Below are 17,517 nucleotides of genomic sequence, written 5' to 3'. Positions count from 1 at the left end.
TTTCACAATGTCAAATTTGAAATTAGGGGAAAAAAATTGAGTTGTAACCTGGTTGTCTCCAAATGGGGAGATTAGAAAACGCTTTGACATACCTTTTAGAAAAATGTGTAAAATGCAATGTTTAGTTTTTCAGGTTGTGATTAAATTTGACCTCGGACCAGATGAGGCTTCAGGTTGGTGATCCCTGGTTTATAGACATAACCAGCTCAGTAGCCTAGATGGTAAGGCGCCCGCTTTGAGACTGGGAGGTTCGGGTTCGCGCCCCGGCCGAGTCATTCCTAAGACTTAAAAAGTGGTCGGCGGCGCCCTCTCTTGGCTGCGGCTGCATCGGGTCAGATGCAATCGACATTTCGTTCTGTGTACATTGTTACACAGAATGACAATACAAGGAAATTATTATTATTATTATTATTATTAATTGATTTTCTTTTGTTCCTTTTAAAAATGACAAGACGCTAAAAGACTTTCATGAAGAAATCTAAAAACCAAATCATTACAAAGTAGAATTTTCTGCAGTTAAAATGGAAAGGACTGATCCAACCTTTAATCTGATTAGGTAGATTCTGATCTGCAATTCTTGGTTTTTTTCAAGGTCAAATTTAAATCCGATCCAAATGAATTGGATGGTCAAAAATTAGGACCTTTATTTATCTTGACTAGTTCGTGAGTTAACCCGTTTTGCCTTATATCTTATTCCCTGTGCTTTGGTGTTTTTTTTTGTTTTGTTTCTAGCAAAAACACAGGGATTTGTCCATGCAGGCAGAGCAGCTCCATTCCATTTGCCAGTCTCACAGGGAAAAGATCAAAGGTCTCTTTCAGACCAAACTTGATGAGGTGAGTGCCACCACAACAGATAAACCCGTGTCTTTATCCGAGTACAATGCTTTGTGATTTATTCATGTGACTTAAAATCAGTCCTGATTTTTGCAAAACATTTTTCGTCATTGAGGCTGCTTTTCTTTCTTTTTTTTACAAATACATGAAACAAACCCTTGTGCTGCGTCAAATACTGGCATCAAGGGCGCTCTTGTCTGGCGCGTTGAAATGTGATTTTTGTCTGTGTGTGTGTGGGGTGGTTTAGTTGGGAGTGAAAGCTCTCACTGTGGAGGACCTGCTGCAAGCCCAGAAGGAGATAACTGCCCACAACCATCAGCTGAAAGAACAGACCAAGCAGCTGGAGAGAGACATGGCTTTACTGCGAGATCACAGCATTCTGCTGGTTAGTTGATAGAAATTTGGGAATTTGAAGTGAATACATTGCCAATTAAGTACTACATTAACATCACATGGATCAAATGCCTTATATTTTGGTGACCTTGATCTGCAGTTTATTGCTATCTAGGGCTGCAACTAACAGCTATTTTATTAGTCGAAGAGTCAGAATATTGAAACGATTAGTCAAAGCATCAAATCATTATTAAAAGAAAAATCTTAAATTTAGCATGAAATTAATTCAATGATTTGGAAAATGATAAGAAAAACAAGAACAATGGTTACAGTGGAAAAATACATCTTTTTATTGAACATATTGCAGATTCGTACAAAAATGACGTTTGTTGATTTTATGGTTTTGCATTTAATTTCCATACGTTTCTCAGGCACAGTCTGGATCAATCCCTCTGTTATAGCGAAATATAACGCTCATAAAATGTGCAATGCATGTAATCGAAACCCTATTGGCTTGAATGTTACTTGAATCTTACCGAGGCAAGTCACTTTGTTTCGTTCAACTGTCCAAAATGATCTTTAATGTTTGTGCGTCACTGAGCGACCGCTATCATATGCACGGCCTGCTTTACAAACTTGGCAAGTGGTCTTTTTATGTGCCATATCCTGGCTTAAATGCTCCCAAACTTTATGAAGTTTTGTACACGTATTTAATGTTTCAATACTCTGTTTTGTCTGCGCTTGAGTGAACCTCAGCAGAAATTATACGTTATGTAGAGAAAAAAGTCTGTTGGGAAAAATGTGGTCAGGCGACAATAATCGACAATGGAATTCATTGTTTTCTTTTTCTCGTAGCGTTTTTTGGGACAACCTAGACTAAATGTTGCAGCCTTACTTGTATCCCATTAAGTGTGTATTGTAAACATGAATTCTGCCTTCAGTTAAAGTCTCGATGTGAAGAACTGAAACTGGATTGGGGCTCGTTGTGTCTGGAGAGTCTGCTGAAAGAGAAGCTGGCCCTCCGCAGACAGATATCCGAGAAGCAGAGGCACTGCTTAGAGCTGCAGGTAGGGTGTCTATTTTCTCCTCATTATGAAGAAAATACCTAGAATGCTCGCAAATGAGTGCAAGTTTTTGTTGATATTTTGCTGAATGACTTAGTGGCGCCCTCTGGTGTTTACAGATTAGCATTGTAGAGCTGGAGAAAAGTCAAAGACAGCAGGAGCTGCTTCAGCTTAAATCCTACAGCCCTCCCGAGGGTTCTCCTTACCAGAAGAACTTGGAATCCCGTTCATCCGCCGACATGGACTCTAAATTCGGTCCAGTTCTCAACGGCATAAGCCCCGAACGCTCTGTCAATGGTACCGGCTCGCCCTCTTTTGAGCGCGGGAACACCAAAACGGAGCTTCTTTCACGCTACCTGCCCATCTCCCCCGACCACGACATCTCCTTGCCCGAGACTCGGCAGAGGCAGCACGTTTCCCACGCTCTTCCTGACTACACACGCTTCTCCCCTGCTAAAATCGCCTTGCGAAGGCATCTCAACCAGGAACCCCCAGCTGCCGGCCTCTTCAGAGGTCCTGGGCTACCCACACACAGGTGCTGCTGAACTTCTCCTCAAAGCTTGAGGATTTTTTTTGAACGGTGTCAATGTGTTCTATTTCAGAGGGGAACTGGGTGGCCTTAACTCACCTCTTGGAACCAAGCAGAGTAGCCCATCCCCTCATGCATCGGATGCCCAGAATACTCTAAAAGGCGCTGAACGGGTACCGGTAATTGATTTTACCTTGTCTGTATACGAGATGCTATTCTGGTTTCCAAGCACTTATTTTTTTTCCCCGCAGGGTGGAAAGGAGAAGAGTCCATCTGTGCAGGCAGACAGCAGTATCACAAGCCTTCCAATAAGTATTCCACTGAGCACTGTTCACCCAAGCAAACTTCCTGTCAGCATTCCACTTGCCAGCGTGGTGCTGCCAAGTCGGGCTGAGAGACTGGTGGGTTTTCTCAACACTGAAAAGTTTTACTTTTTTATTCGCCAACACGTCTCGCTTTTTTTTCATTGCAGAGAAGTACTCCCAGTCCTGTGTCTCAGGCAAACCAAATTAATGGTAAGGACATTTCATATGCTTCTGATTTTCATTTTATTAAGGAACATTCGTGCATATCAAGCTTCACTATTTCTGTCACGTTGGGTTATGAAAAGAGGTTCCAGTTTACAATATATAGTGTTCACATTTTCTTGTCTTTAAACTGCTTGAGGCTGTTATTCTTCAGCGGATAAAGTAAAATAAGCATGTTTCTAAGTGAAAATGTATTCTACTGGCAGAAAATGAAAATAATTTTTCTTATTTAACAAAATATATTTTTTATTTACGACAAGTATAGTAATCTTCTATTTACCATATCAGGTAATTTTGTTTATTTTAGGTATTTTTCTCATTTAAGTAGACAAAGTTGATTTTGATTTAATTGTATTTTTTTCACATACCTTTTTACATATTCAGATCTATTTTAACTGTACTCTGTAAAAAAGAGTGAAGAAGGGATTCGGACTCTGGAAGTGAATGATAAAATCTTTTATAAATTAAGAAACATGATACTTTTAAATGAGCAGGAAAAAAACGACCTATTGTGATATTTTTACGACAAAATGAAAATAATTATATAAATGATCATAAATAAAAACTAGAATAGAATAGAATATACCTTTATTGTCATTGTTACAACATGGGATATATTGTGACAACGAAATTGGACGTGGCACTCCAGTGCCACATTTTACAGTGAGGATATAAGGTAAACAAAGAGATAAAGGAACAAAGAAGATGTTTGTACTGTCCTTGTTGTATAGACTTTGTTTTCCTCCGGAGGGGGGGTGTATGAGGGGGTGAGGGACAGACAGAGATGGGCAGATCCAACTAGATGTTTGATATTACTGTACACACGGTCCAGTGTTTTTTTCCCTAATTGCTCAGTCCACGTATTGAATGGATTTGGGAAGTACAGTCCTTAAACATGCCCGATTAAAGTCACCGGCGACGATAAAAGCTCCGTTGGGGTGTGCAAGCTGCTGTTTATAGATAGCAGCGGGCAGGAGATTTAGCGCTATGCTAACGTTAGCATCCGTTGGAACGTAAACAGCAAGCACAATGACCACAGTTAGCTCTCTTGGTAGATAAAGGGTCTACACGATACTGCTAGAAACTCTATATCGAGTGAGCAGTGTGTGTCAGTGATCCGGCTGTTATTGTAGCGCATAGTCCCCATCCCCTGTTGTAAAATGTAGTTTTTGCTGTACGTTAATTATCTGAAATGCCCTGCAATTGTGTTTTTTTTTCACTCTTTGTCGTTCCCTCTAGGATATACATCTAGCTCAGGGCTCCTGAATGGAGGTCACCACCCAGAGGAACAAAATGGTGCTTCTACTTCGCCTTCACACACAAACACGCCTCTGTCGGGTCCCATGAGCAGAGGGGGGCTGATCCAGAGTCCTTCAATCAGCACCGGAGGGGTTCTTCATTATGCAGACGGGCCGCCGAGGGTCCTTCCAGAAGACGGTCAAGAACGCCAGGAGACAGATTCCGACACAGAGCCCCAGGACATCGAACCGCGGAGGAGAATCTTTTTCTCCTCCTCGTCCTCATCATCAGGCAGCGGAGGCGGCTTGGCCGTAGGGTTGCGCCTCCACCATCACACCGGCAGCTCCACCAAGCAGGGATACCACGGAAACCAAGGAAACCACAACCACCAGTCTCCCGGCACGCAGCGTGCCCACACGCCCCCCAGCCACACGTTATCGCACGGTGTCAGTTTTCAGGAAGGACGCAGGCGAGGAAGGCGGAAGAGGAGCTCCATGGGGGCTATCACTGCCAGCACCTCGCCAAAAAGGAGGTCTTTCCCTGGTGTCAGTGCTACTAATCACTCCTCCGGGTCACCACTCAATATTAACTCCATGGTGAGTACTCCACAGACGCAGTTGACCCCCGCAGCTTTAAGTGTGTACTCATGACTGTCTTCGACAGGTGAGCAACATTAACCAGCCCCTTGACATCGCTGCCATTTCTTCACCCGAGCAATCCAGCCGCAGCCCTGCCGCGACTGCTCCGGACCAACCTCCGGTTCTGAAGAGGGAGCGTCCCTTGCTGGTCAACGGCACCGGTCGTTACTCTTCATCGCCCAGCACTGATGATGAGGACTCTGGATACCCGGTTGATAATCAAAGCTCGCGGTAATTCTGTTAAGCTCTGACGTTTTCCCTCATACAACATCTGTTTTGTCATTCATTTTTTTGTTCTATTCATGGACTAAAATACTTGATAGATTTTGAATTTTATCTAGCCCTATAATGCGGTTTTTTATTTAAAAATTGCTTTAAATGGTCAAGCTTTCAAATGATAATGATCTACTAGGAATGTGTTGTCATGGGTTTGCATTCGAGGGAGCAAATGGGGCCTGCCGACCATTTTCTTTTTGGGCCTGCAGTATAAATTAGGAAAATTTCCTCCTAAAATGTGTCTATAAATGTGTTACAACTCTACAAGGTTGGGTGGGTTGTTTGAGATGTCCTTAAATATTTTCTGCTAAATATGTGTTAAGAATGCACAAATGAGTTAAGAGCTCTTATGCCTTTTTCACTGTACCCATCTTATTTTTTATCTTTTAGCAAAACTGTTTGTGGTAGATCACATTTGGTAGGAGGAATGAGAATTGAGGCAAGGGTTTGAGAGTGATGTCCTGATCGTCCCCGCTTTTTTTGTTTCTATTTGTTAGTGTAGCATGAAATTGATGTGAGTGAGAGAAAGCCTTCTTTAAGTGGAGTCCAAACGCCAAAAGTTTATTCGAGCATCTGAGAAAGCAAACCTATCATGAAAGAGCTGACTGAGGCTGCAATGATGACACAAGCCAGGAGACGGCGGCAGCAAGTAACAAATTCAGTACAAATTGTTAGGTTTCTGTTTCCTAACATAAAACCGGATTCTGGTTTGCTTGGTAAAACACAGGCAGAAAGAAAATCAGAATAGGTTTTTTATCCTTTTTATTTCTTGTATGTGGGGGTCAGAGGGAAAAATGGGAAATATTTGGTGTAAGAAAAATGTGTACCATGGCAATAAGGGTATTGATTTTAAATAATGGGATTCATAGTTTGCATTTTTGACTTGAGCGTTTTTGTGTTTAATTTTCTTGTAGCATTGAAAGGAAAATCGCTACAATATCTTTGGAGCGCAGAGAAGGACACAGTAGACATGGTGATAGTGAAAGAGGTAATTCACAATACCCCCTTTAATATGTCTTTATTGTGATATATTTTGTGTCTTTACTTTCTGGGTGTGCTCACCAGGCAGAAAATCCAGTAGCAGTGGCAACAGCACAGGCAGCGAGGCCTCCTCCTCCTCCTCATTGTCCTCCACAAGCAAATGGAAGTCTACCTTTTCACCCATTTCTGACCCCAAGCAATCCAATTCCGACCTGAGGCAAGGAGGTTCCCCGTTTGGTATGGGAGGGTCGAATTCAGATGCCGATCACAAGCAACATCCCAGGAAGGGCAACGATGGAGATTTGTCTGGCTACGTAAACCAGAATCCTTTCCTGAGTCAAGAGTCTAGTAACAGGACTACCGGTAGCGTAGGAGGACATCTAGGCAGCGGTTCGGACCCCCGCCATGTTGTGCAGAAGCAGAAAGGTGCTCGGGACTGGGAGCTTAAGACGAGCAGCAGCCATTCCAGTCAGAACATTTTCATAGCTGCGGCGGCCAGCAGTGGGACAGGCATACTGAGTGGCAAAGTGGGTGGAGGCCCCGTCACAGTTTCAACAGGATCTTCGGCGGGTCAGTACTTGGGCTCTCAGTTCCCACTCGGAGGGACCTCTGTCTTACAGTCGCTGTTCGGGGCCCAGACAGGAAGCTCCGGTGCCAGCCCCAGTACACGACTGGTCAACGGGCACAGCTTTCCTAGCGCCGGCCTTGCAGGTGGAGCAGCCGGAGGTGAGTCATTATTGTTTATTTATTTTTATTTTTTATATATATAAATTAAACAAACAGCGCGAGTAGTAGTTTTAGTGGTAGTTCTGTGAAAGGAAGCAGAACTGACCTGCTAAAAGAGAGGTAAGTAGAGGCCCAAGTTGTTGCCTGCATGCTTGCCTACCTGGCCGTTTTTGTTGCTGGTCTTTGATTGGCTGCTTGGCTGCAGTTTTTAATACCCTTATGGCTAAGGAAAAAAAAAAGTTTTTATTTTGTCATTTTTTTTTGTGCGTGTATTTTTTTTTTTACCAGAGTCATTTCATTTACACGCTAATCCCACAAATATGGATTTAAAAGAAACATATTCTGATTTTAAATGTTGTTGCCTCTTAAGGCATCTTAAGAAAAGTCTGGCTTTAAAAAAAAATGCGTCTCATTTAATATCTACATGTTGTACTTGAATCCCGCTGTTCTGTCTTGAGAGCAGTTCATAGTCACCCTTCCTTTCATGCTGCAAATAATAGTCAACTACTTAACGACTATTGAAACAATTAGTCTAATAATCAGATATTTTTTTGCATACAATGTATTGAGATTTGATTTATTTTGGGCGGTTTTGCTACTTCACGGATTTTCATTGTGCATTTTGTTCTGCATTTTGATTGGCTAAACAGTCGCCCTGTGTCTGAAAGGGTGTTAATGATCTTGTGGTCCAAGCTGTACATTTATGTAAAACAGCTTGATGGAACTACATTATATATGCGCAAATCTTTTTCGAATTCAAGTTTCTTTAAAAGGCATTATGTCAACAGAATGGACAGACCAAAACATCAAAAGGCAGAGGAAGATGTTTTCTATGGCCAACAAATTTGGACTTCTTGAGCCGCTAAACAGGCTCAGAAGCCACATGCTATAGCACTACCTGGCATTATATTTATTTCTTATTATCTATTGTATAATATATTACACATTATATTCATTATATATATTATATATTTCGGGGGTCCAATATGACTTAAACCTTGTGGGTCGCTGACCCCTGCCTCAATTAAAATTTTTATAACGTCCACATGATGGCGACAAATTTGCATGTTAAGTAAAACCGTGTGTGGGGATAAATTTCGCTCCTCAGCGTAATTTATTTTTAATTATTATAATTTGACAGTACAGTAGTTATTTGTCGACACAAAATGAAAACCTTTTATTAGATACACAAATTCTTGAGCTTGTAAATTGGGTTTGTTAATTGGTTTAAGTGTATAATGTTGAGTGTTGAACAAACAAATAAATGAATAAATAAAGGGTTATACTTGGTGGGTTTTGACCATTCGCGGGACATTTTGGGGCATTACGAGGGATTTCTGTATTTCTATTATAGACTTTTGTCGATACGTCAACTTATCAAGCCAAGACAAGCTCATTTGATTCCGTGTTTAATAATTTCTACTCGAATATGTTCCCTTAAGAGCAAAGCCTTATTCAAAAAGGTAAAGTGATCTGACTCTTGTTTTGCTTTGTGTGCGCTTGTCTGGAGACTCGCTTGGCGCTACTTGGCTCAGCCCTTGCTTCTCTCTTTTTCCCTCCCCATGCCCTTTTTTTTCCTCTTTTATGCTTCCCTGCTGTCTTGCCCCCCTGCTTCCTCCATTTCTGCCGTATGATTTGCAGGTACCTTTCACCACGCAGCTCCCTCAGTGTCATCCCATCAGTTTGGGGCCTCGCTGCCCGCATCCGGAGGCCTCGGCTCTCTGCTCAGTCTCTCCTCTCCCCAACCTGCTTCCGTGCCCGCACCACTTCACCCACCTTTGCAGTCGCAGGCCCAGCAAAGTCGCACCCAGTCGGTTCTGCACAGCCCCGCACCTTCCTCGCTTTTGCTGCCCCCTTTGCCTCCATTGCACAGCGGCCCTTCTTCCTCTACTTCAGCCCCCACGCCCGCTGAAACGCCGCCCCACCCATCCCGTCACCTACACTCCTCACTTCATCAACAGAGGGTGCACACCCTCACAGTCTCCTCTTCCTCTTCTGTCGTTTTGTCCGCCAACTCTTCTTCTATGCTTTCCTCAATGTCTCGTCCATATGCGGTGCACTTCTCTCCACGCTTGCCACCCCCATTGCCCTCTGCCAGCATTTCGGGTGGTGGCGGGAGCTTGCGGAGGACTCAGGGCACACATGGCAGCTTCACCATCACCGCCCCGCTCCCGGGATCCCGACCCAGATAGGTTTAGGGAGAGGAGATGGGGGAGGTGGCGTTTTGGGCAATCAGGGAGAGGGAGAGAGAGACTTATATGAAGTTCATTGTTCTAAATGAACAAGGTAAGTTAGTCTCGTGAGGATTGGTGATTTAGTGGTGAAGTGACTGCGCCCTCACCACCACAACCCAGGTTGGAATCCCGTTGCATTCAATGTATTGCGATACAGTCCATTGATGATTGATCATTGCTCAAATAGGGTAGTATGCCATAAGACATTGTCCATTACCGCACACCTATAAATACTGTAGGCATTCACAGACTTATCCACTGTTTTCTGGGCTGTAAGGTGCACATAAAAAGCCCAAATTGGCCATAAGTTTGAAAGCGCACTTAATGAATTGGTGTGCCCTCTTTTACTGCAGAATACAGTGTGTAAAAGGTTTACAAGGTTTAACAGTATACTCCTAGATTTGAGAAATGATTGACAACGATAATAATCAGGGCTCGCCCAAAATCGCAATACATTGTATATAACGGGATTCAGACCCTGTCGTGGTAATGAGGATACCGAAACTTTTCCACTAGATCACCAGTGGTACCGCCGCCGCATGAAAATGCATTAGAGCTTATCTCTATATACACTCTTTTTACTCACAGTGCCAAAACACTGATTTGCTAAGTGCACTCTGATAGGTGAAGCAGTCTCCACTTCTTCACCTGTCATCAATATTTTGGCAAAAGACAGAAACCGAAAACAGAAAGCAATTCAACAAAAACCTCTTTAACGTACGTCGTCCTTTTAAACCAAGAGGTATTTGACACACAGGTGAAGAAATGCTGAGCCTTTTTAACCTACCAGAATGCACTTTCCAAATCAGAGTTTCTGGCACGGAGAGTATAAATAGTGTGGCAATGAGAAAAGCTCTAATGGCTGTTCGTATGTCATCTGTATCACAGGTGGTGGAGTGATGAAGTGTCAATGCCCTCCCGACTGCTTCCGCGTCTGAATCCCATTGCAAAGAATGTTTCGCGATTTTAACCGCGATACTTATTGACTAATTCATCATTGTACTTTTACTGTAGTCTCAATTTCATGCGCCTTAATTATATGACAATGGAATTATTTTTGAACCGGTGCACCTTATATCGCGTAAAAGACAGTACATTTTTTTTCGTACTTAGTATTTTATCCATGCATGCGAAGAGCATCGCTCACGGGGCTCCTCAAATGATCAGTTAGCGTCGCAGAAAGTGCAGCAAGAATTTGCAGTTGCCATCGGTCATTTGACATCTAGTCTTAGCAACTGAACTGGAGCTAGCATGGCTGCTAACATTAGCAAGTAGTCTTGCGGCTGCTAGAATTTGTCTTTAATTTCTATTAGCAACGTAAATGCTTTTTAATATTTCATAGTGTCTTATATTAAAGATGTCTGCTCAAAAATCACCACATAGGGGCCCTCTAACAAAGTAGTACCGTTGACTATTTTTTTTTCATGATTAAGGAAATAAGATTATTCGGTTTGAATACTAAATATAATCAAATTACAATTGTATTTATAAGAATGTAGTGAAGATTGTTTGCAACATGATTAGACATGGCACTCCATAAAAGAGAAAAATAAACAGAAAATCGGGAAAAAAAGGCAAAAATATTTACATGTTGGTGCTTGGAGATTGGCTTGAATTTATAATGCAAAAAACAATAGTACATTGAACAATAGTACCATATCATTTAGCAGTAACAAAATTCCAAATTAAAAAATTGAGAAATTATTCCTTAATGCTAAATAGATAAAAGAAAATGATGAATCAAGTTTCATTTATTTAATATTTGTTTTGGGGCAAAATCATGCTATCCATCCATTATCTGCACGGCTTATCCTCAGTAGGGTCGCGGGGGTGTTGGAGCCCATCCCAGCCATCCTCGGGCAGTGGGCAGGGGACACCCTGAACTGGTTGCCAGCCAGTCGCAGGGTACACAAGGACAGACAATTGGCTCGCTCATCCACACCTTGGGACAATTTGGACCCGGCCAATTTACCTAACTTTGGAATGTGGGAGGAAACCGGGGTGCCTGGAGAAACCCGCGTAAGCATGGGGAGAACATACAAACTCCATACAGAAGGTTCTCATAACCTCAGAACTGTACCACACACGCGCTAACCACTGTGCCGCTGTGCTGCCCCAAAATCATACTATGTCAAAAAGTAGATTACAATATGAGAGGATGTTTGGCCATTTTTTCTACTTCATGGGGCCCGTAGATATCAAGTACCGTATTTTCCGCACTATAGGGCGCACCGGGTTATAGGGCGCACCCCCCAAAAATGGTTTTTGGTCCTATATCTTCCATACATAAGGCGCACTGGATTATAAGGCGCTACAATGGGAACGTCGAAAAAACAGTCAGATAGTTCAGTCCAACTTATTACCCCCTTAACATTCCGAAAGCTTGCAAAGAAGCAAATACGTGTCGTAGACACGTGCGGATGCGGTGTCCGTCTGATGTCACTCAAATGCATCGCTCCTAATATCATTCGGAAGGTTAAAGTCTTGGGATTCAAGAAATGCCAACCATTCCTTAGTTTCTATTTTCTTTTTCGCTTGCAACTTTACTGTGCATACGACAATAAACACTTGGGTCTTTTTTTAAATTCAACTCAATTTCATCACAGAAACATCTAGATCACTCTGAAACAAGATACTGGGAAAATATATAGCCGGAGTAGCTCACCGAAGTCGTTGCGTTCAATAATAATGTGCAACCATGGTCCTCTTATATCCGTGAGTGTAGTAAATCCAGGAGAGTAAAATATTTAGAATTACAGAATGGTAAAACATGTTTCCTCTATGCCGTAGACAACCAAAAGCATGAAGAAGGCTACTCTCTCTAAGTTTCATGGCAGTAAATATACTTGGCCTTTTGTGTACTTTCTATGAAGTCACAAATTTGGCCTTTGTTACTTCTAGGTTCTTAGCTTGGCCTTTTGATTTTTGCATTCCGGAGATGGAATAAGAGCTTGCTCTGTCCACTCCACGCATCGGCCCGCTATTGCAGTACCTCCGGGAACGGTGCATTCGCAATGATCGCAACAAGGCTTTAGGGCTAGGACCTTAGCTTAGCCTTTTGGCTGAGAGTAAGTGTCCCGGCTCCTAGGCTTTGTAGCGTATAATGAACTGACCGATAACGGATAATGGATAATGAATAACGAAGATAGAACAATAACCCGTTAACCCCCCCACCACCACACTTGTTATTCACATTCATCTTTTTCGGCCAATTGCAGGCTTTGTTTTGCCGTTTAAGCCAATGCCAGCCTGTAAATGATAAAAAGGATCCGCCTCCTTGACCTCCGAATAACTTTAGCCAATAGTGATCGATTCACCTGAGGATTGACACATTGGTTAGCCAATGAAACGCCGGTAAATAAATCCCAGCATACACCGCGGACTACTTCGCGTTCGGGGGGAAATCTAGTCGGCGGCTGCTTGCCTTAGTTGCAAGACTTTGCGACTTAATATTGATCCATATATAAGGCGCACTGTATTATAAGGCGCATGGTCAGCTTTTGAAAAAAAAAGACTTAGGTGCGCCTTATAGTGCGGAAAATACGGTAGTTATTTATCAGACATATTAGATTGAAAATTAACCCTCTTTGTCTTTTGTTCTGCTTGCCTTTCCAGGTAATTGCTGAAAACTACCTCAACATATAAAAACTATGCAAATGTCCAGGTGTGGCCCCAAGGCGCTCTGCTCCTCACCCACTGGTGCTTTAATACTACCGGACGGCCTCCAAGACCGGCTACCGTACTTTGGACGCAAACATGCTGCAGTGATCATCATGAGCAGAACTCAAAGAAACTCATTTTGTTTCAAATTTTCGGGGGGAGAGGAGTAAAAAAAAAAAGTCAATCCGACAAGCACATAAGGAGCCACGTTCTGCTCGTTTCATTGATTTCTGCTCAGAAGTGCGTTGTTTATACTCTTTTCATCTTACATCTTAACCGTGAAACGAGACGTTCACACTGGATAACAACTCGCAGCTGGATTTGTAGCAAACTCCGACCCAGCGGCTCACAGAAGCCGATTTTCTAACTGGAGCGAAGCAATTTCCGCGTTTCCTTATCTCACCTCAGCGGCATCCGACTTGGAACATATCAGTGGAGGTAACGGACACGTTTACTCTAAAATCCGTAAATATTCGTAGAAGTTTTCTATGAAATGGTGCTCTGCTTTTGTCCTCTTTGGCACTGCTGTCCAGTTAAGTGAAGCTAAATCCAGGTAAATAACGACAAAAATAACAGGAGAAGAAAAAAAAATGGAAGTGCTGCTCGTGTGTCTGTATTTATTATTATCAATCAACTTTTTCCAAGTGGCACTTGCAGCACATTTTTTTTTTTTTTTACTTCTTAAGGTAAACTTTGTATATTTATTTTGAGCTGCTGGGCGATTTACACCAAGATTTTACAACTCTAAAACGCGTCAAACACACCCGATTTCACACACTGGGAAAATCTTTTAACCGTTTTCCGCAACAAACTACTGGACTACTTCACTCTTTTATATTTGTGTTGTCGTTTTTGTGTTTGTACTGTGAATACGATTCATTCTCTTGACTGTACAGGTGTGTTAGATTTATATATTTATGTGCCCCTATTTTTTCCTCTTTTTTTTTTTTGTATGTGTCCAAAAAACAATGGTGCTAAATTTGGACCGTGCCTGATTATATTTATTCACGTGGATGACCATCCTAAAAAAAGAAAGAAAAAAACTAAGGCGACACATTGTATTGTACGCAGGGATTTTTCTTTTGTAAACTCCTCTTTTTGGCCTTTTATTTCTTCTATTTAATATTATATTGGAGTGTACAACACTTTTGGAAAAAAAAAATCATTCAGTGGAAAAAAAAAACCCACGTTTTTGTACAAACGCGCCAACGAAAAGCTATATTTAATATGTAATTATATGTCTAAATATATATGAGGAAAAAATGAATTTATAGGTGCTGCATTGTGACTTCGGCAACCTTAACAAACGCGTGCAAAAGGTGCTGTGGCCGAGAAAACACGGCAGGTAGTTTTCCTGTCTTTTTTATTTTGGTCTGTGTTGTTTCTTTTTTCAACTCTTCAGGAATCAAACCAACATACGGTGCTTGTGTTTTACATGGATATTGAACCATAAACGGTGCAAACAAAGTGACATGTCTTACTGAGAACATTTTTTTTTTAGTTTTGTTACAGCGATTCTTCTACCGTAGGAGTGGGGAACAAAAACTAAGAGCAGTACTCAATGGTCAGGCTGAAAAAAAACCTGTCCACGGGGTTTAAACATCTTCCCGCTTAGGAACCAGGAGTCAAACTTAAAAAACATATACATAAAGCGGACACACCTTAGAGAATCATATCTCAGGAAAAATGGTTTAATTATAGAGACCCCAAAACAAACCACAAATATCAATATATTGCTACCCAAAAAATGCTATCGATCTACCCTGTTCATATCCCTCTAGAAGGTGACAGACAGCAAGACAAACACATACAAAAACAGAAAATCTAAAAAAAGGGGAAAAGTAACAAAAAACACACGAAATGCCCAAACAAGTTAAGCACCTTGGCAGCCAAGTCGGTCATGCTTTCATCCCTCCAGATGAAACGGAGACAAGAAAGCGGCCATGTCACTCAGGTCAGGGTGACACAACACTCTTCTGTTCAACAGCAGGACCCGACAGCTTTCACTGGTTTACCCCTGCCGCGTCATACGGATGCCCTGCCCATCCCTGAGAACGTCCAACAAAATAATTGCAATAGTTAAAAACTCCAGATAAGGCTAACTGGTAAAAGCGTTCTGTTACAAAAGCCAATTTTCTGAATTGAAAATCAGTGGTCGATTATACTTTTTAGTAACCCCAACCCACCCAAAACTGGTGATTATTTGGAGACTAATTTGGTCCATAGGCTAAACAAAACCCAATTTTTGATATTTTTCCATTAAATCCCGTCTTAAACAGACCAAATTTAGTCCACAACCCAACTTCCAATCAATAGCTGGTGCTAAGGATGTTGTTTTTCCCATTCTGAGCTACTGTATCTACTGATGTTCCCCAACCTACTGTAGGAAAGTCTGGAGCAAACAGTTGAACTCGTTAATCATTTACCGCCATTTCCCCGTCATCTATGTGCTTTCATTTCGTTTTACAGGTTTCTGATTGTAAAAATGCTTGTCAGACAAGGCAGCTCGGTGCTCCTTCACGTAAAACCAGGATTTTTAAAGATAAAGCATCAAAACGCTCCTCGCTGGTAACCCTTCCATGAGGGCTCATCCGGATGTGCAAGTGAGAACCCGCTTCAGGCCTTCACTGCCATTGACGTTTTTAGCCGTCAGTTGGAGTGACTAAGATCATGCCAATGACTTTTATTGTCTTAATTGGTAGGGAATGAGATCATTGCTGTTTAATTTATAGCTTACACGAGCCACGGAAGTTATATTGCAGATGGGTGCTAGACGTGTTAGGTTTTTGCATGGGAATCGATTAAATACGATCAAGCCAGGGGTCACAACACACCTAAGTTGCTCACCAGTGATGAATTATTGTGATTTTCTATGCAATTTGAGTTCTAACTGGCATGAAAAATTCTTGACATGATCTTTGTCTTTAAAGGTCGCGTCCGTCGTTAAAAAATTGAAAGTAGGACATATTCTCTTTTACGTATGTGTTCAAAATGCCCAATTGAGTTCAAAGAACCTTTATTATTATAGATAGATACTTAGATGTATAATTTTTTCGTGGCAGCACGGCAACGCAGTGGTTAGCGCGTGTGCGGCACAGTTCTAAGGTCTTGGGAACCTCCTGTGTGGGTTCAAATCCAGCTACCGGACTTCCTGTGCGGAGTTTGTATGTTCTCCCCGTGCTTGTGTGGGTTTCCTCCGGGCACTCCGGTTTCCTCCCACATTCCAAAGACATGCATTTCAGGTTGATTGGCTGGTCCAAATTGTCCCTAGGTGTGAATGAGCGAATGAGTTGTCTGTCCCTGTGTGCCCTGGGATTGGCTGGCAACCAATTCAGGGTGTCCCCTGCCCACTGCCCAATGATTGCTGGGATGGGCTCCAGCAGCCCCGCGACCCTACTGAGGATAAGCGGTGCAGCTAATAATGAGATACTTTTTTCATTCCCGTAGGGAAATTCACACTTCCAGCAGTATCCTTATGTTGAAAAATAAAATAGATTATACAATATAAAAAATACCCAATATGTTTTGATATAGAGTATTTAAATAGTGCAGAAAATACATACTGTCATAAAAATAGGGTATTATGCAAATGTGGGGGTGGGGTTTCATGTGGGCTTTTACTCCCCCGGGTGGAGTTAAAGAACATCATGGCATGAGGAAGAACTGATCTCAGTCTGTCCGTGGAACATGTTATTCCCCACTGTGCCCATCTGCTTTTATCTTACTTTTATCAGAGCTTTTTGGGATTTGGTTTTCTGTTAGTGTAGCAGGAAAATGGTGAAATGAAGGAAAGGGGACTGTTCCAAATAGAGTCCAAACGCCAACCCAGATCACAAAAAAGAAGAAAAGAATGTATATACATTTTTTGGGGTGTGCGTCTAAGAAATGCATGTTTAGCATACGCCACACAACAGCTTGATAAAGGCTGCAATGATGATTTAGGCCAGAGGATGGCGCCAGAGAGTAGAAAATGTCTATAATCCAGACAGTAGTTCTACGTGATGAAGTTTTCCAAAAATATTTTCACAATAAATTTCTATTTTGGAATCACTCTGTGCTGTTACACAAGGCAAACATTTTAGCGGCTGACTGAGCTATTTCAATCCTACTTTTGATGATTAAAACCCGATAAGAACATAGTAATAACGGCATAACTTATTTTAGAAACTGGTATCCAACTGTTGGTCCTTTGTGCTTATTAGCATAAAAAAAGTAGCTTCCGTCTTCAATAAGATTGGCGACCCCCGATTTCAGCTTGCATCGAAATGTATCTGAACAACATGACTGTTCTGTGCTAATATGGTGCTTTTTCTTATTTTCTTGTGATATAATTTTAGCTTTTTGTGTAAGTTGTACCTAGTAGTAATTCGAGAAATATATTTATTTAAATGCCATCAATTTTAAAGCGCTAATGCCAAAGAAAAGGCTTTCATTCAAGAGTAAAGCGGCAAGTTTAATCATCGATAACTCTGAGTT

At 41.8% G+C, this 17,517-nt stretch overlaps 1 protein-coding gene and 1 pseudogene across 4 annotated transcripts in view; both read left to right on the top strand.

The window, feature by feature from the left end:
* Positions 1–14,512, top strand: part of dot1l (DOT1-like histone H3K79 methyltransferase) — a 30,581-nt gene extending 16,069 nt beyond the window's left edge. For 2 of the 4 annotated variants that reach the window (XM_088349739.1, XM_088349738.1), the window contains exons 17-29: positions 733–834; positions 1,082–1,219; positions 2,109–2,234; positions 2,351–2,766; positions 2,834–2,939; positions 3,012–3,161; positions 3,233–3,275; positions 4,527–5,122; positions 5,190–5,395; positions 6,355–6,428; positions 6,506–7,147; positions 8,789–9,433; positions 12,997–14,512. In XM_088349739.1, the coding sequence (XP_088205865.1) occupies positions 733–834; positions 1,082–1,219; positions 2,109–2,234; positions 2,351–2,766; positions 2,834–2,939; positions 3,012–3,161; positions 3,233–3,275; positions 4,527–5,122; positions 5,190–5,395; positions 6,355–6,428; positions 6,506–7,147; positions 8,789–9,339 (3,150 nt within the window). In that variant the 3' untranslated portion in view covers positions 9,340–9,433; positions 12,997–14,512. The remainder of the gene's footprint in view (positions 1–732; positions 835–1,081; positions 1,220–2,108; positions 2,235–2,350; positions 2,767–2,833; positions 2,940–3,011; positions 3,162–3,232; positions 3,276–4,526; positions 5,123–5,189; positions 5,396–6,354; positions 6,429–6,505; positions 7,148–8,788; positions 9,434–12,996) is intronic. The other 2 variants (XM_088349740.1, XM_088349741.1) reach the window with 2 other exon arrangements.
* LOC148355861 (U2 spliceosomal RNA) lies at positions 12,299–12,388 on the top strand (annotated as a pseudogene).
* Positions 14,513–17,517: the final 3,005 nt, after the last annotated feature.

The sequence above is a fragment of the Urocampus carinirostris genome, chromosome 12, assembly GCF_059441175.1.
Source record: "Urocampus carinirostris isolate Australia breed hairy pipefish chromosome 12, RoL_Ucar_1.0, whole genome shotgun sequence".
Taxonomy (NCBI): Eukaryota; Metazoa; Chordata; class Actinopteri; order Syngnathiformes; family Syngnathidae; genus Urocampus; species Urocampus carinirostris.
The sequence above is the reverse complement of the archived record's forward strand: the minus strand, read 5'-3'. Positions and strand labels throughout refer to the sequence as shown.